Source organism: Nylanderia fulva, unplaced genomic scaffold (assembly GCF_048542155.1).
Source record: "Nylanderia fulva isolate GAGA-0341 unplaced genomic scaffold, ASM4854215v1 Scaffold93, whole genome shotgun sequence".
In the NCBI taxonomy this organism is placed as follows: domain Eukaryota; kingdom Metazoa; phylum Arthropoda; class Insecta; order Hymenoptera; family Formicidae; genus Nylanderia; species Nylanderia fulva.
The window spans coordinates 247,019-265,923 of NW_028191058.1; the positions used below are offsets into that span (position 1 = coordinate 247,019).

Below are 18,905 nucleotides of genomic sequence, written 5' to 3' on the forward strand. Positions count from 1 at the left end.
AATAGCTAAGTTCTCGAAGTGATCGCGTTCAGCTTCATGATAAGATCGTTTGTCAAGCCAAAAACCATGGTCAATGGAAAGGTATTGTGAATTGTGTAGCTTGGATTGGGTGGTGGGTTGTTCCTGCGGAATAGATGTCGATGGAACGTTTCTCCGTCGATCAGAATTTAAAACTAAAATCTCATCCGCTATGTAGAATTGTACTTTGGGTGGTTTGACGGGCTCGATCGAAACATCAAAGTTCTCTTGTTGATTGGACCTATCTACTTCAATTTCATCGGGTTTATCTGCTTCAATATTGTCTGTTATTGATTTTATTTGATCACTGTCAACTATCGTAATATCGTACAATTCCAAAGTGTCATCATCAGGTTTGGAATGGGGTTTTTCTATTTCAGGCAATTCAGTTTGTTGTTTTGTATCAACCATTGTCAAAGTGATGTCATAATCGGATGTGGCGTCCTCGGGTTCAACGAGCTTTTCTTTTTGATGTATAATTTGTTCATTCTCCGTGATTGGTTTTATCTTTTCCGAATCTACAGGTAGTTCTGCAGCATTATTTGTTTCTAATGTTTTCATGTGTTCTTCATATGTGTTCTGTTTACGATTGATTTCTTCTTTTGTTTCCTCATTAGACGTTTCAAGGTTTTCTTTAAATTTCGTCTCAGTTGAAACACTTTTTTCCTTTTCCGTTGAATTATCAAAATTTGATTCTGTCTCTTTTGTAGTTACATCAATCAATTTGCTGGTAGTCGATACATTTTCATTTATAATACTAGTAATGTCTTCCATTGAACATTTTAATAAATTTTCTTGTTCCTTAGACTCTTGTTTATCTTCGATTTCAGCGTCATTCAAGGATTTTTGTTCATCTCTCTTTTCGGATGATAGTGGAATTTCAACTATTTCCTTTTTTATAGAAGATGCAAGTAACTCAACTGTGTCTTTTGAAGATTGTAAAATTTCAGTTGGTTCATTATCTAATTTTTGATTTTTGACATCTTCCTCAACCTGTGTATCACTTATATCTTTAGAGATGTTTGTAATCTCAGTAGTGTTTTCTGCAATAGATAATGTTTCATTTTCCGTAGAATCAGCCATAAATGTCTCTTGAGATTTATTTTTCCGTTTCTCTTTTTTAGATTTAGTTTTACTTTTCTGTTTTTCTTTATCTTTTATGGGATTTATTTGCAAAAGTAATGTTATATTTTTGATTACAGCTTCGGATTTTTCTAAAGATTTTTCAGTTGTTTCTATTTGTGCAGTTTGTATATCAGTTAACGATTCATCACTTTCCTTTACAATTGCAACATCTATTTTATCTTTTAATGGTGTAATATTTGCAATTTCTTCTGTAATTTCAACCGTCTTTTCAACTGTAGTATCTTCAATAATGTTTGTGTTGCTAAACGAATCGATGAATTTGTCTTGGGCAACATCTTTTTCTATTTCAACTTCTTTTTTCTCATCTTCTTCACTTTGTACTATAGCTTTTGTTTTTTTCTTCTGTTTTCGTTTCTCCGTTTTTGTAAATTTAGAAATTTCTTTTGGTTCCTTTCTGTCTTCCTCTACTTGTTTTATGTATGATTCTTCACACATTTTTGTATTCTTTGATTCATCAATTACGTTCTGTTCAATGCTTTTTTGTTCTGTAGTTTCATCAGTAGTTTGCTGCTTAATATCTTCTTGTTTATTCTCCTCTGCTGGAATTTTTTTATTCGTAGACTTATTATGTGTTATATCTTTAGTAGTGGCTTCCTCGAGTTTTATTTTTACTTCATCATCTAATTTTGGCTCCGCTAGTAATTCCCTTTTCTCTTCCAACTCTCCAATTGGTATCTCTTTTTTGCTTACATCGGAAACATTTCCAATCAATTGCTCAGTAATGACTTTTGCTTTTTTATTTTTTGATTTTTTCTTAGATTTTGTAGTGTTACTTTGCTCTGTAACTAAAAATTCTTTTCCATTTTTATATTTGTTCTCTTGTATATTTATATCTTCAATTAATTGTGTTTCTTTTATTGATTGGTCTTCTATATTTTTAGTTTCTTGACTTTCAGTGACAATATTTTTCGATTGCGACTGATTAGATATTTCCATCTCATTTACAAATTTCTGTTCCTCTTGTTTCTCGATCTGTGTTAATTCTTTTTGCTTATCAACTTCGATAGGTTGTTTTATTTGATCCTGGCTAGACTCGTTTATCTCCGACTTACTTTTTCCGTTTTCAAATGTTTTGTCTTGTTCGGGTTTTATTTCTTCAATAATTTTACTCTCTGCAATCTGAATTTTATTCTTAGCAAGTGGTTTCTCACTTTCTTTCTTACGTTTATTTAAGTCTTTTTGTTGCTTAACTGCATTTTTGTTCTTAGATGCATTTATTTTTTCAGATGGTTTAGGAAGATTTTGCACATCTTTTTTAACATTCTTTATCAATTCGTCGCGATCCACAATTATTTTCTGTTCGTTCTCATGTCTTTGTACAGGTTTCTTATTTTTATCTTCAATCTTCTTCTTGGTTTTATTTTCAGATCCTACATTGGATGTTTTAACTTTCTTGTCGCTATCTAAAGTTTCTGCGTGTTCATCATTTCGTTTAGCACTTCGAGAACGTGATCTGGAACGTCTGGAGCGCAATTCTTTTCGATTAACAAATTCCATGAAACCTTGTTCGTCCACTTGAATCAAATTCTCTATCGATTCTTGTTCGAGGGTCTCCTCTACATAAATTTGAACCTGTGCCGAAGGTCGTTCTACAATCTGTGTCAGATTTTGCTCAGGACTAAGAATATTATTAACTTCTGGCGATTCTACGGATTTTTTGCCCACTATTGCAGCCCATGTATTTATTTCCGGTTTTGTTTCATCATCTTTTGAATCAGTAGGAATAGCACAGATAGACGAAAGTGTCGATATTTCTTCCTCTATTTCTTCTACCCAAGGAATTGATTCGCTTTGAAAACTAGACTTTGTTGTATCCAGTTTTTGATCAACAGATTGATGTGCTATTATTTTATCAGCTTGATCCTGTTCTAATAATTTTTCTGTAGTTAAGTTTTCATGCATCTCATCGAGTATTTTTGCATTGCTTATTTTAGGATCAGGTTTCAATGGCATAGATTCAATTATACGTGTATTAAGAATATCATATATTTTCTCTTGAGAAGATTGAGGGAAAGTTCGTCGAGAAGAGGCTGCGACTTGCGCATAAGATTTGTTGCCTTCTTTAAGTTGTTTCTTTGACTCAATGGATTTTTCTGCGATCGGTTTGACAATTTTATCCGTCATTTTTATATCCGTTTTTATATCCTCAATAACATCTTTGCTCATTTCTAATGTAGCAGACTGTGTATCTTGTTTTGGTGGAATTTCTACAATTTCTTCAATATTCTTGGCATTTATTGGATCTTCAGAAATAATGGAGCATATTTTATTCAAAGAATTGTCTTCCAAAACAATTGGTTCTGTTACATCTTTTGTACCGACAATGGCTGCCCACGATTTGGCATTCGAATTTAATGGACTGTCGTATTTATTCCCTGTTGATTCTTCTTGTTTTTGTACAATCGATGATGCTTCAAATTCATTTGATTTAACTTCCGTTGTTATTGGAAATACGTTATTGTGATCTTCTTTCATATTATCCTGATGTTTTGCTAAATTTTCTTTAGTTGCGGATTTGTCGATTTGCTTCTTGGGTTTCTTACTAGATTTTGATTTATGTTCTTCGAATTTTAATGACGGTTTTTCTTCAATAGTATCTTGCGCTTTTTGTTCCAATTTTGCATCATCTTTGAACGATTCGGACTGTTGTTCGCCTGCTATTAAAGATTTTTCTATTTTATCTGTTTCAAGTTCAGTTATTTTCTCCAATGTTTTATGTTTTTCTAAATTACATTGTGTTGGCAATAAGCTGTCAGTAGTATTTGTTTTAATTTCAACGTTGTTTTGTTTTTTAGATCCAGTTTTATTTTTTGTATTGTCCTTAGTTTTTGTATCTTTAATATGTTTTGATTCCTTTTTCTTCTTTGGCTGATTCTTCATTTTGTCGCTTTGCTTCTTGCTATCTACATACAAAATGTCACTCTGAATATCTTTTATACCGGTATGATATTCATCCTTAACAGCGATTTCCATCGCAGTTGCATTATCTAAAGTTTCAATTTTTGCTTTTTCCTTTTCAATATTTTCTTCTTGTTTTTCTTTCATTGTTTCTCTTTTTTCATATTCTTTTTCTTGTTTTTCGATTATAATTTCTTTTTTTTCAACTTCTGGTTTTTCAATTTCTTTTTCTGATTTTCTAATCTCTGCTTGTCTTTCAATCTTTTCTTTTTGTTTTTCAATAATTGGCTTTTCCTTTTCAATGTCTTCTTCTCTTTTTTCAGTTTGATCATCGACATCTTTACGAGTTTCTGGAACGTCGTCAAAGTCATCATCAAGTATTATTTCTTCCTCAAGAAGAGCCATCCAAGCATCATCAGATTCCAAGTTTATGGATGGCATTACCGGTTCTGTTTTAATTTCTAATAATTCTTGCTCAGTCTTAATATTATTTTTCGCAACAGCATCTTTTATTTGTACATTTGTATCTGTTGTTATTTCAGTTTCTGTCAGCTGAATATTATGGATTTTTTCAATGGGTGGTGCAACAGAGGCATTTAATTCTGTACTTTTGTTAATTGCTTGTGATATTGAATCACTGTCGGTACTATTTAAATCTTCTGTTACATTAGTGAGTAATATAGTATCAGCAGTTGAGTTAATTAATGTTATATCTTGTTGTTCTTCTTGTTGAATTTCTTTGGCTGATTCTGTATCTACTGTTGTTTTCTCTTCAGTAGTTTCATCAATTTTTTCTACTGCAGAATTTATGGAATCGGAGTCAGTTGAAACAGACATATATTTTTCAGAGATGGATTTATTTTTAATCCATTGTGACTCAATCTCGTAAAAACTGCTGATTGGATATTTTGGTGTCTCTATGAAAAGAGCTTGTCTTCTGCGATTAATTTCAGACATTTCTCGATTTGTTGATTTAGGTTTCATTACTGATTCTTGTACAATTTTTTCTATATCCTCTGGTTTTGTCTGAATTACAGCAGCGGGTGGCTGAAGCTCTTTTACTACTTTAACTACTTTAAAATTGCGATAAAAATTACTTTCTGCCTGATTATAAGCGTGACGATCCATTGCATAAGGCTTAATAACATCTAATAAATAATCAGGTACTATTTGTTTTTCTGCCTGCACATTTTCGGGTATGTTCTCGCTCTTTATTTTACTGATGAAATTATTTTCACATTTTGTTTCTATTTGTTCATCTACTTCTTCTTCTTGATTTTGAATTATATTTTGAATATTGGCTTTAATTTCTTCTAGTTCTTCTTTTTCCATGTTCGGAATACAAGATACGACTTGATCAATTTTATCAATTTCTGTAACATTATTCGTTTCGACAGAATTATTAATATTTTCACTTTTTATAATATTATTACTATGTGAAATAACGTCAACGGAGAATGTCTCTTCTTCCTTCGTATCATCTGCTTCGCGATCCCTTTCAGAAACATTTATATCGGATTGACAGATGTTTTCCGGTTTGATTGTGGATTCACTTAATAAAATTGCCTGTTCCTGTCCTTTCATGTCACCATCTGAATGAGAAACTAGTTCTTTTTCTTTATCTTCAAGCGCAATAATCGTCGACGCGTCATCAAACTGTTTCGAAATGCCCGGGCAAGTTTCCCTTTTATCTCGCGTGCTATCAAGCGGAGTTGATTCGTCGGACGCCATTTTGTTCTCGGTGGAATTCGCGGAAATTAGACCTATTTCAAAATTTATCGCCCGATTTGATTGCGTTGGACAACTAGAAACGGGAAAATCGTTTCCTACCCTAGCGTAAGTAGTAGTGAGACTAGCCTCTACGGTTTCAGGACGCAAAGTAATCAATTCGGTAACTTTTGAACCTACGATTTTGGGTAGGGGTATGTTCTCTAAGATCTCTACCGACTTCACGGACTTGATATCGGCAGGTTTGATTTTTATCGATCCTGGAATACTGGTACTGGTGGTGGTTACGGTAGTAACTGTTCTTTCGATAATCAAAGCCTTTCCTATCGGTGGCAATTGTTCGGATTCCAAATTCTCATATATTTTAGCCTCGGCGACCGAATCGCTCGAAATTTCAGGATTAATTTCAGCCTCAGCATTTTTCAGCAATTGTTCTTTAGTTTCTTGCGTCTCTTTAGTCTCAATATTATTAATTTCTATAAGCGAAGATGGATTTTTGTCTAATTTTTGTTCAGGACTTGCTGGCTCAGAAATCTCTTTTTCCTTTATTAAATTATCTTTGAAAACGATTTTTTCTTGGAGCTTGTCGTGAAAGGAAGAAGAATGTTTTGTTTGTTCAGTGATAGGTTTAGGAAATAAGGCTTCCTTTTTCTTTGTGCATTTCGATTTTGTTTTTTTAGATGTAACATCTTCTGATTTTTCATTTTTTATTGAAAAATCTTTGATAACATCGGTCTTATTATCTTTATCATCTTTGATAATTGGTTTTTGTTTATGATGATCAAATTTCTTTTCTTTAACAATCTGATCTTTTTCTTTTACGTTCATGTTACTCACCTCTGGTGAAGATTCAGATATTACAGGAATAGTTTCTATAGCAGAACTAATTTTAGTTAAATTCTCAGATGCCGTAGAAGCAATCTCTTCTTCTGATGTAACTTTTGTACTTAAAATAGAGACTGCTTCTGGTTTATCAACATCTTTGATATTTTTTATAGCTTCATTATCTTCTTTTATTGATATATCTGACTTGACAACTGCAGTTGGAATTACATCTTTCGATTCAGTTTCTGCAGATTTTATATCATGTGCCAATGTAGATTGAATGACAGTTTTGCTCTTCGACTTGTCTTTTTTCTTGCTCTTAGAAAGAGACGGCACGCGTTTATTTACTTGGCCAAGAGTTGCATTTTCTCTTTCGTCTATTTTGATGTTGAGATTATTTTCGGTATCAGGTATTTTTGATTGAACAAGACAACTGCTACTGTCGGGTACTAATACCGATTCAGTCTCATTTGATTTTTCTATATATTGATCTTGAACGATATTTTCTATCGTAGATACATTTGGACATTTCTCAAGTTCATCTTTTTCTCCAGCAGATTTACTTTCGCTTTCAGCAACTTGTGATAAATCAATGTTATCTTTTTTTACTTTATTTTTATCCTGAGCATTTATTTTTGCTTTCTGAGATTTTTTCTGTTTCCCCGTTTTTATTTGACGTTTCTCTGTTTCGTGTGTCTCAGTTTTCTCAATTTTAATATCATTATCAATAGCTTCTTTCTCATCTGTCATATCTGCAGTCTCTGAACTTTCTTTCATAAGGTTTTCCGTTTCTAATTTAACATTTGTTTGGTCATGTTCCAGTTTTTTATTTTCTGTATTCAATTCTTTAGCTTCATGTATATCAATTTTACACATTTTAATATCAGTTTGTTCTATAGCCTGTGTTTGCGGAACTGTATTAGATGTCAATTCGATTTCTTTCGATTGAATTTTCTCAAGATTGGCAATTACTGCTGTTTCTGTAATTTTAGCTTCAGTTATCTGTTCTGATTTTGGAATATCGATTTTTTCATGTTTTGATTTCTCGATTTCTGTTTCATTCAATTTTATTTCAGTCTCATCTTGAACTTTACTTGTCGGAATTGTTGATAGTGTATGATCGATTGCTGTCTCAGATTTCATTTTACTTTTAGAAGTTTTGTCTTTCTTTTTAGGATTAGTTTTATTTTTCGCGTTGCTATTTACTTTATCAGCAATTTCTGCATTATCAATTGTTTTTGATTCGGACTTTGTCACTTCGGTATTAATCATAGGTTCAATAGATTTCAAATGTTTATCATCGATTATTTCTTTAGTATCGTGTTCAAGTTTCTCTTGATTTTTGTTATTAGTTTCAGCGTTCAGCTTTAATTTCTTCGACTTTATTTTATTTTTCTCCTTTTTTGAAGTATCTTTGTGCTTCTTTGTGCTTTCAATTTCTACTGCATTTGATTTCTCTTTTTCCAATTCAAGTTTGCAAGCGACTGATAGTTCTGTATTTTCTGTTACATTATTTTCATCGATATTGATTTTATCATCAGTTTTATCATTTAGAATATCGGATTGCTCCTGAACTTTATTCTCTAAAGATTCTTCTTTTTGTCCTTTGTCTTTTGTATTGCTTTTATTTGTTTTGTTCTTATGTTTTGTTTTAAAATCAGGCTTATCAGATTTAATGTAAACATCTTTATCGATTTGAGGCTGATCTTTTAATATATTGTTCGAAATATTTTTCTGAACTTTCTCTTCGTTGTTAGAATTTAAAACTTTCGCGTTTTTTATATCTTCTTTACATTCCACGTTATCTTTTAAAATACATTGATCGCTTGGGTTTATCTGACTTTGCAATGTGACTTGTTCATGTAATACATTTTCTTTTACTTTGGCCATTTTTTTAGACTTTCCTGACTTTATGGCTTCGCCTAATTTACTTTGTTTCTTGTCAGCTTCATCTTTAGATTTTTCCAGCGCCTCGTCAGCAGACTTTTGAGACTTGTTTTGTTCATCGATCTGTTCTTTAAGCTTTTCTTTCTGAGATTTTACTTTCTGCTTATCCATATCCTCAATCTCTTTAAGAGCTTTATCAATTTCATCTCCTACAGATTTGTGTACTTTTTTCTTCTTTTGCTTACGTTTCTTTTCTTGCGACAGATTTATTTTTTTAGAATCATTTTGTTTTTCTTGTTCTATTGATTTTTCTTCTCTTTTCTTCTCTTCTGAGTTATCACTGATGACGTTAGATTTATCTTGTATTTCCAACTGTTTTGGCGGGCTTAATTTTTCCTTGTTCTGTTTCTCTGTTGACTTATCGACAAGTTTTCGAGATTTCTTTTCATCTATTTGCTCAGTTTCATTCAGTTGTTTCTTTTTGGTCTCCCGTTTCTTTATCGTGTCCCAATCGTTCTTTTTGGACTGTCCAACTTGCTTGGATCTCGGAATCGAATCTAAATCTTGCTCGTACTTGGGATTCTGCAACGGTAATGCTTCGCAAAACGATAAAGAGGATTGCTCCTTATTCTGTTGATCCATAGTCGGCGATTTGTTGATGACATCCTGTTTATTAATGACATGTGTTGATAAAGTAGTGCGCGGGCTGAGTCCCTGCGAGAGTATTTGAGCGTAAGAAAAGATTTGTCCTTTAATTTCCGTCTCATTCGATGGTAACGCGTCTCTTCCTTCTGTTTCGGTTATCCTAGAAGTTTCTGAGATATCTACAGGTTCTTCTTGTTTAGAGTTATCGACAGATTCAGTTACAACCGCGTCTTTAGGAACTTCTTGTCTAACTATTGGCACTTCAACAGGTTTCTCTACCAACATCGAAATCTCGTGTCTCGTGTCGTCGGGACATTGTTGCTGCATTGGGGTCTGTTGGTAAATATCCGATGCTGAAAGATATGCAGTTGGCACGACGTAATGCTCTGGCGCGTAAGTCAAAGAGCTGTTATTATAAGGATTCAAGTTTGCGGTATCGAGTTGTTGGACTTGTTGATGACCGGAAGATGCATAAACGTACGAACTCATCGGATATGTTCCGAGCTGAGACCCGATGAAACCTATTAACTTTGGTATCGGCTCCGGCACCATATAGTCGTAGATCTCGGTTGACTGCACCGTCTCGGTGACCGACTGTCTTGGCAGATTCTCATAAGGTTGCAGCATATCTTCTAAATGTTTATCGGTCCAATTGCTCGGCCCAGATTCGGTGTAGCTTTGCTCTTCTACTTTCACTACGGAAGTTTCAGGAGAATAAGTCTCCGCGATTTGTATGTCTTCTACCTGCGTTTCTTGCATCGATGCGACTTGCGAAGTTTCGGTGGTTTGTGGAGATTCGTCTACATTCATAGGAAATTGTTCCGTGCAAGGTGGTAGAGCTTGACCTCCTGAAGATTCCCCAGATAAAGGTACCATTTCTTGTCTTGGTGATTCCGTAAAAGTAGTGTTAACCTGCGTCGTCTGTATACATCCGCGAAGAATGTCGGCATAAGAAGTGGAACCCGGAACCCACATAGGACTGGGTGAACGTCCTTTGTGCTCCTCGTGCAGTTTCAGGGTATTTTTTGCGGATTCTGCTCGTTTTTCTTGCCTCGAAGTCACGTTAAGTCGACGATTATCGTATCTATCGAGCTTTTCTTCTTGAATCACTTTCGCCATTAGGGTTTTTCGTAGACGAGTTTATCTTCCGCGTTGGCGATCGTCCTCGATGGGTTACAGGTGATTCGACAAGGACCTCGGGTATATCCTGTTGATTCTCTTCCACTTCGATTGTAGCTTGATTGTCCATCGTCTGCACGCATTGTGCCTGCAGTTTGGTTTGCGCTTGCGTCTTTGGTTTAGTCGCTTTCCTGAATTTGTACCTTTGACACTTGTGCCTCGTTTAATGGAAGACATTCTACAGTCGACTTCTGAACTCGTATAAACACAGGTTGTAATACTTGCGTGGCCGTGGTAGAAGGAGTAACGTCTCGTTGTCTATACGGGCTACAGTTTCTCGAACTCGGACTAGTACGTCCAGCTGCGATATCGGCATACGAGGCTTGACCAATAAACCGATTTTCGTTTGAAGACGCGTAGTACGGATCTACCTCATATATCTGATCCAGCAGTGTTTTGCTGCGTTGCTTCCAATCCTCTATCCGTTGCTGCAGGCTCTGCTTTATCCGTCGCAGAAGGGTCAGCCAAGGCATAACAATGGAATACACATACTATCAATTTCGAGGATTTTTTTTTATATTTATTGGGGGTGGGGGTGGTAGGGACAGATATCATTTTTAAAGCTAAAAGATTTAATTGCGCAGGTATCGGAAATATCTATTAAATCTAGCAAGTCAATTGAATGGATTCGTGAATGAACGTACTCGAATAAACCGATTGGCAATAAATAGATCTTTTATTTTCCTTACTTATATAGCGTGTGGCTATTTAGGACGAAAGACACGTGCTCATATACACATGATAACACAATTCTTTTTTTCTTTTCTTATCAAAGGTATAATCCCGTTCAAAATCTCGTGGAGCGATATTTATTATTATAGAAAATCAGTGATCGATAAAAACTCTTACTTAGAAAAGTTGTGTGATATTAAAAACGTAATCGCTTGATTCTTATCGAGGAACGTCGACGACGAAGAGACGTGAGTTTCAAATTATATTTCTACTAGTTGTCTTTGCCTCCGATCAAGTTTTAGACATGGAACTTGACATGCGGCCGCTATCGTCATCGTTATTCTTCGATTGTCACGCGATAGTAAATAAAGTTCTTACAAAACTTAAGACTAGACAAGCGATTTGATTCGTATAGTTAATTAGCGAAGTTAACAACAATCAGACTTGTCCAACGGCAGTAGATCTTTATTATCATGGATCTAAGGGTTCTAAGTTTGGTGTCCCTCGTTGTACGATTAGTTTAGATCTCTCAGTGCGCGCCTGAATTTTACTTTGTAAGGATTTGATTTTCTCGCGGTAACTCTAATCGCGCGTAGAATTGTAAACACAAAATGAGAGCACATAACACGTCGAACGAGCGAAAGAAAGGGAGTAAGAAACAAGGATATTGAGGAGAAGGAGACGAGTATAGAGAACAGAAGAAGTGACGATCAGAAATAATGATGATCCCGAGTAGAAATTCCAAGGACGACATAGACAATGAACAAGAGAGGCGAAATACGATAACGAAAAGGTGGTGAGATAAAAGGATGTGATAGTGACAGATAAAGTAGCGACAGGTGTAGAGGATTAGGAAGTATAGCAAAGAAAAATTCATAAATGAAATAACTGGTAAAATATGAGTAACGAAATAATAATAAACAAAATCCAATATAAATCGCAAGAATAAAAGGCTTGGACATTCTGTCTGTGTGTGTCTCGCATGATCTCGACACGCTTCTTAACATTCGGAGGTCACTTGATTTTTGTGTGACTCTTAAATGCTCTTTTCTAGGTTCGATTAAGGTCCAAAGATTACGCAAGGAATGTGTGTATATATGCGAACAGTGCATAACACATTTTACGTGAATGTGCGATAATACTTCGCGCTTTGCTGCGGTCTTTCTTCCTAAGTGGCGTATGTGCGTGATTGCTATTTACGTTGCTTATTTATATACGCGCACAAACAAAAGAGATACACACGCGCGCGCGCCTGTGTATGTACACACACACACACACACACACACACACACATATATATATATATATATATATATATATACATGTGAGAACGAATATATGTACTAAAATAGTAGTATACGCGTGTGTGATGAAGTAAAACTTATTATAGAGAGAGTATATTTATATTAAGTAAAATAATAAAAACCCCAGAAAAAGAAACACAGGAAAAACAAGCAAAATCAAGTAATCTCCTTCAGAACAATGATACAAGTTTAAGTAAGTTCAGGAATTAAGGTACGTACGTCTGTGAAGTGGATTATGTGTATACATAAACGTGAGAAAGAAAGTAACGAAACAAAATAGTTAGAACATGATACCAACCAATACCTCGTAAATAATGTACCACCATGATGAACACGTAAAACCAAAAATTTTCATGATTTAATTTCTAATTTGCTAATAAGTAAGAATTATTATCATATAAAGGAGAGAGAGAATAATCAATTTCCCATTTTTACATTGTTCATTATAAAAAGCATAGGATAGGCAAATTAAGAAAATATTATATATATATATATATATATATATATAGTAGGTGATATAAGTTATCTGTAGGATTAGTTATAAAAATTTAAACTAAAAATTTAGAAAATTTTGTGTATGCGTTATGTTAGTAATTTACTTAAAATTTAATGTAGCGCAAATAGCAAGAGAAAATGGATTAACGAATAAAATAATGTTGATTTATTTAGTGATTCTTTATAAAGTTTTGAGGACAAAAATAAGATATGTACATAAGAAAAGTAGGATAGGGAAGATGGATATAATATACATATATCAGAAACATTTTCATACAAATTAATTGTTATTTCAATGATTTCAATTACTCAATTGTAATTTGATGAAAATGTTTCATCTAAATGTTTTCGCTGGTAGTTGTTTACACATATAGTTATTGGCCATTTTTTGTTTAATTTTGCATTGAAAAAAAGATCAAATAATATTCTTTTTATCATTAAATTTATGGAATTTATTCTGATTCTGAATTTATCAAAATATATCCCGAAACACAGATTTCTGTCTATTTAATAAGATAAAATGGCAAATAACTCGGAAATTTGTTCTAGTTGATGCAATTATAGTAGTGGTTAGTGGCTCGATCGACGGTTAGTTAGTAATTACTGTGCATTCTGGTTGTGCTATTACTATTTTTAAATAAAAACAAATTTGCCTAACCGCGCACGTGAAAATGCAGAGAATACCTCTGACAATAGCGTGTACAATAATGCAAAGAGCTATAATAAAGGAACGCGTTTTCCTGGTGGTGGTTTCGAGTTGGTATCGGAAATGTCATTAAGTGCAAAATTAACTGCTGCTATAGCGCATTTGTGCAAGTAATTGAAAGAAAGGTTGCCTACCTGTTGCTCTTGGAAAGCCTTTTCTCGATCGCTCGTCATATATGTTGGGCTGAGCACTGTTCTCAGCTGTTGCTCCGTTTGCACGATACATTGTCTCAATTGCTGGATTTCCTGAAACGAAACAAGACAATCTTTCGCACGCGAAACAGAGAAAAAGAGAATGATCAGTGGTCTCAGGGCAAAACAAAGATCGATTGACCCTTTTCCCCATTCCTAACCTGTTGATATTGATCTATCTGGGCTAAACAGACTTCCAGGGCACTCGTTTGTTCTTTGACGGTGTTGTGAAGAGCGTTGAGTTCGGCGATCAAATCGTCGGCGGAATTTCTTACTCGATTATCGCCTCCGATCCCAGACCTAAAGTGCACCTCGAGTTTTTCTACCGAGATTGTGATCTTTGTCTTTTGGATCGCGATGTCGCTAAGCATTTTCTCGCGGATCGCGTGTTGATCGCGTAACGATTTCTTCTTGTTCTGGGGCGACTCCAATGTCTGCCTGGTCTTCTCCATCCAATTTCGCGCATCCTTCATCTTCCGCTCACATTGCTCCCATTCCTCACTGGCCTCTTGCAGCAATGCATTCTGCAATACGGGGACTTTCGGTTTAACTAATTTAATTGACAATTGTTTAAATTATTATAGTTTAAGAGAGCGCTGTTTACTAACCCTTTCCAATAGCTGACCCTCAACCTGTACTTTGCCCTCTTCCGCCTCAGTCAGCTTTTCGGGCAAATCGCCTACGCTGGTTACCTGACCAATATTTTCTAATTCTCTGCCCATATCGCTAAGATTCTTATTCACCTGCTTGCAGCTCTTGACCGCCGTCTACAAAATGAAGATGAGTGTCAGCTGAATATCTTGTCCTAGGACGCAAAAAGTGGCTGTTTCTTCACGTACCGAGTATTCGTGCAGTCTTTGCCTGGATTGCACAAGAGTGCTGAGCTTGAGCGGCTCGACTAGAAACTGTTTCTTCTCCTCCGTCCACGCCTTCACCTCCTCGTAAAGAGTCAAGAACCTCTGCCAGGCGTCCAGGGTGTCGCCCACCATTTGTTTCTTCTCCTCCAGCCAGCTTCTGATCTGTGCCAACTGTTCGGTGAGATTGCCGATTGTGTTGTTGATCAGCTCCTTCTCCGCGTCGTCCCTCGTGTTCTTGACGATGGTCTGCCCGTTTCTCGTCAGTCGTTCGAGCTTGTCGCTAATCGTACCCAGCTCATTCTGTATCTGTCTCAGATGCTCCCTGAGGACGGCCGGCTCGATCGATCTATTTTGCACTTTGAGTTCAGCCTGCTGGATCCACGCCTGCACCTCGTCCACGTCGGCGAGATAGTCCGACCTGGTGGTCCTGGCGCGTTTCTGCTCTCTCTGCTTCTCCTCCATCGTCTGCGCTGTCGCCTCGGCGCAAAGCTCGAGTGCAGTCAGATGCTGGGTTATGTCGCTCGGTACCAGCTGCTGGCTAGCTTGGTACCGCGCCTTAATGCTTCCCGAGAACTTCTTCGCGGTGTCGACGAAGTCCTCGACTTGCGAATGCAACTCGCCTAGTTCAGCCTCAATCGCGTCTTGATCGGTGCCGTAAACGTAAAAATTCGAGGCGCTTTCGCGCGCCTCGTTCAAACGTTTTCGCAAACGCTCGATCTCACGCTCGATGTTGGTGAACGATTCCAAATCTTTGCTCGCCTTTTCGGACTTGTCACGAAGCGAGTCAACGAGTCTGAAAGGACGATTCAAGCAGTGATTTGTTGGGTGAATGGCGTAAAAGGCCTCTTGCAGAAATATTGAAGAAGCGGCTCTTAAAACTATACTTTTATCATATAAGCACGTTGAATGCATAATAATATAAATCAATACAATTGGACGTTTAAAGGAAGATTTTCAAGATAGAGTTTTATTATTTAAATAAAACTATATCTTTTTGAGACTAAAATATTTATTTCCATAATACTTTTCCTGATAGAAAGAATAAATGTGAAGAATGTTACGCTTAGATTATTTGAAAATTAACTAGATAAAGATGAGATAAAAAATTATCTTAGCTAAGATGAAGGTAATTTTGAATTTAAATATATCAAGATAAGATAAAAGATAAAATTATATAATGATTTATTTAGATAACTTTCAGATAATATTATTTTTAAGACCGCTTATGAAAACATAGTTATAAAAAAATGTATATTATAAAAAAGGTATAAAAATATATTTATATTGTGCTATGATTTTAAACTAAATTATCTGAACATTATTCTAGATAACACTTATTTTCATCTAAGACGCAGATATAGCTAATACATATTTTTATTATCTCTATATAAAGATAAGATAATGCCAAATTTCATTTAAATGATTATCTATATAATTTTACTTAGATAACAGTAAATATTGGATATCATTATTTATAAAAAATTAATGAGTTTTTAATAAAAATTATTAGATTATTTGTGAAAATTAAGTGTGATGTAGTGTATAGTAATTTTAAAAATAATTTTCATTGTTAACAAATTGGAGGGGTAAATGTGTTACATTAAAGATTTGCGTAAAAAAGATGTCACGAAGATGAGCTTTAAGAGCAATTATTTGCGGCTAGGTGAGACGGATTTAGAATCGGAAATGCGCGCGTGTCGCTGTGTTTTCGTCTGGCCCGATCCCAGGCGAAGTCGCAGAGTTGGGGCAGCCTTGGCTAAAAGTAGATAAAGAAAGTATGTACCAACGGGAAACTAGCTAACTATGCAACACTACGAGAAAGATACTATTCGAAGATGCTGCACGCAATTTCTCCAGAGAATTTCTTCACAAATTCTATTATTTTTTATTCAATATCAAACAAAAATAATAATAATAATCAACGCGTCTCGAAGCGAAATGTAATTATTTTTTGGATATTATTTGTTTAAAAATCATTTTTGATTGAATAAATTATCAGAAAGATTAATTAAAAAATCAATAAAAAAATATCGGAAATTACAAATAAAATATCGTCGATTCTTGTAAAGCTAATTATAAGATAAATGCAATTTTTTAAATATTATCTGCTATACAAAAAAATTTCTTATTTTTTTGTTCTTTTTTCAAAACATAGAAATAGTGATAGTATATAATCTTTATGTTAACTACTACATAAGTCATAAATAATTTAAATGTTGATCTCATCTGTTAAGAATTTGTATGCTGTCATCGTCCTTTCGAAAAAAAATTTATAACTTCGATCAATTAACGCCAACATGATTAATTTTTTAACGATTGCAATATATATACTTTTGTTTGTCGGAAGACTTATGCAAAATTATAGCTTTAAAATTTATTGTTTTTTTATTTTATTTTTTCCTAATCTACTTTTGCTGAAGATTGATTTATTAATTTATTACGATCGCGCGTTACATCATAATCTCTTAATTAATATTTAATATATAATTATCATAATAAATGCTGCTAATACATAATAATCCTTGTTGATTTTTGTCCTGAAATCTGAAATATGTAATCACTTTCTCGATGTTAATATTGATTTTTGCGCACAACTTTTTTTGTAGATTTTTTCTTATGATGACATCATCATACCAAATTAAATAGATGTGATCATCGATATAGATGCAATTTTGCAAATACAATAATAATTTTATTTCCGTAATATAAAAAGCACGTGGATCCTTTACACGAGAAACTGTTCGAATTTTGAGTAACAATTTTATATCATTTTATCTGCACAATAATTAAAATTCTCTAAATCGAGAAAAATTAAAGTAATGAAGTATTGCGTATTGTGTGCCACAATAGCCGGATTAAATAATTAACAAATTTTCTTCTCAAAAGTATCAACATTCGCATACGATGATGATCTATTTCCAGCGCTATGTATCGAATGCCAAATGATAATTTGTCATTTATATTGGATTTCGCAGTATAATTCACAACGATTTCGATCCATCGCGCAATCAATCTCGATTTAAATTACGCGATTTTATGATATTTCATTGATCGTCATATGTAATAAAAATTTCTCTTCAACGATAACATTTGAATAAAATCACTCTTAAATCTCTCTATTTCACGTGTTAGCAATGTGTACCTATGTATCCATGTGCGATACTCGCATTTTTTATAATCAATGGCGAACTGAACGCGCAAACTTCTCACTTTCTTCTCTCTTTTTTTCGCTTATCTTTTTTTTTAATAATCCTCGTTCTTGTTCTCGCGTTTATTCGGACAACAATATGGCGCGGCACTATCAAGCTAAACAGCAGCGTTCGTAGTTCGAAACGTTATATTGGAAGGATTATAGTCGCTGAAGCTAGGCTTCTCTCCGTCGAGACGCGTTGGCGAGGCGCCGCGACGCATGCGGCCTGGCCTTAAGACCAGCTCAAGTAGCCAAGAACGACATCCTAAGAATAATCGGCCAAAGATGCGAAACCGATAAAGATTTAGGAGATTGTGTGAAATAATTTTGAGCAATAAAAAATAATGACATGCCATGTAACGAGACTTTTACAGATTTAAATCGATTTGTTAATGATGATTTAATAGAAACTAATTATTAAAAAATGTAATAAAATCGATTGTTGCATGGAATAAATTTCTTGGTTTATTTCTTCCGACAATCGATTTTTTTATCATTTTTTTTAATAATAAAAATTTAATACTTTTTTTAATAATTATTTTAGGAATTTTTAATAATTTTATATTAAATATCTTTGTGTGTTTTATATTTTTATATTTTTTATTTATACTTTTTTATCTTGATTTATATGTTGTAAAAAAATTTATTAATTTTTAAAAAACCACTCCTCAATGTTTAAAGTCGACCAGACTGGCAATAATTTATTATAAATAATTATTTGAAATACAACAACGTTTCGGCTGTCATTGCAGCCCTTTTCAAGTACATCAAATTTAAAACAGTAAATCAACTTCTATGCAAACTACCGACAATGTTAACGCTTGTTTTGATGAACAATGCAAGACTGACAGAAGTAAGCACATATTAAATAGATGTTAACTGTTCGCAAGAATCTTAGTCACTAAGCGTTAAGAAGATAGAGACGAAACTAAATGTATCATTTCGTCATAGCAGTCGCCCGGCAAGCGAAAGGTCTCGGGTTCGATTCCCGATTCAGCGATTTTCGGATCTATATTTTTCTCTTGCATTCATTTATTTATTTTCCGTAGGGGGGTTAAAGGGGTATTGAAATTAAATCTCAAAATATGAGATTATTTCATATTTAAAATCTTGGCCGTGTCCAAGTAAAAATTTGGTGCCTTGTGCACCGGTATTTAATTCTAA

The 18,905-nt window shown here is 34.4% G+C and overlaps 1 protein-coding gene across 1 annotated transcript in view; it reads right to left on the minus strand.

Moving 5' to 3' along the window:
• The window catches only part of LOC114943195 (muscle-specific protein 300 kDa-like), a 126,039-nt gene that overhangs the window by 42,689 nt on the left and 64,445 nt on the right, over positions 1-18,905 (minus strand). Inside the window, 7 exon segments of the mRNA XM_085489991.1 lie at positions 1-10,263; positions 10,265-10,448; positions 10,450-10,763; positions 13,638-13,748; positions 13,856-14,218; positions 14,303-14,461; positions 14,534-15,344. Of these exon segments, the coding sequence (XP_085346117.1) occupies positions 1-10,263; positions 10,265-10,448; positions 10,450-10,763; positions 13,638-13,748; positions 13,856-14,218; positions 14,303-14,461; positions 14,534-15,344 (12,205 nt within the window).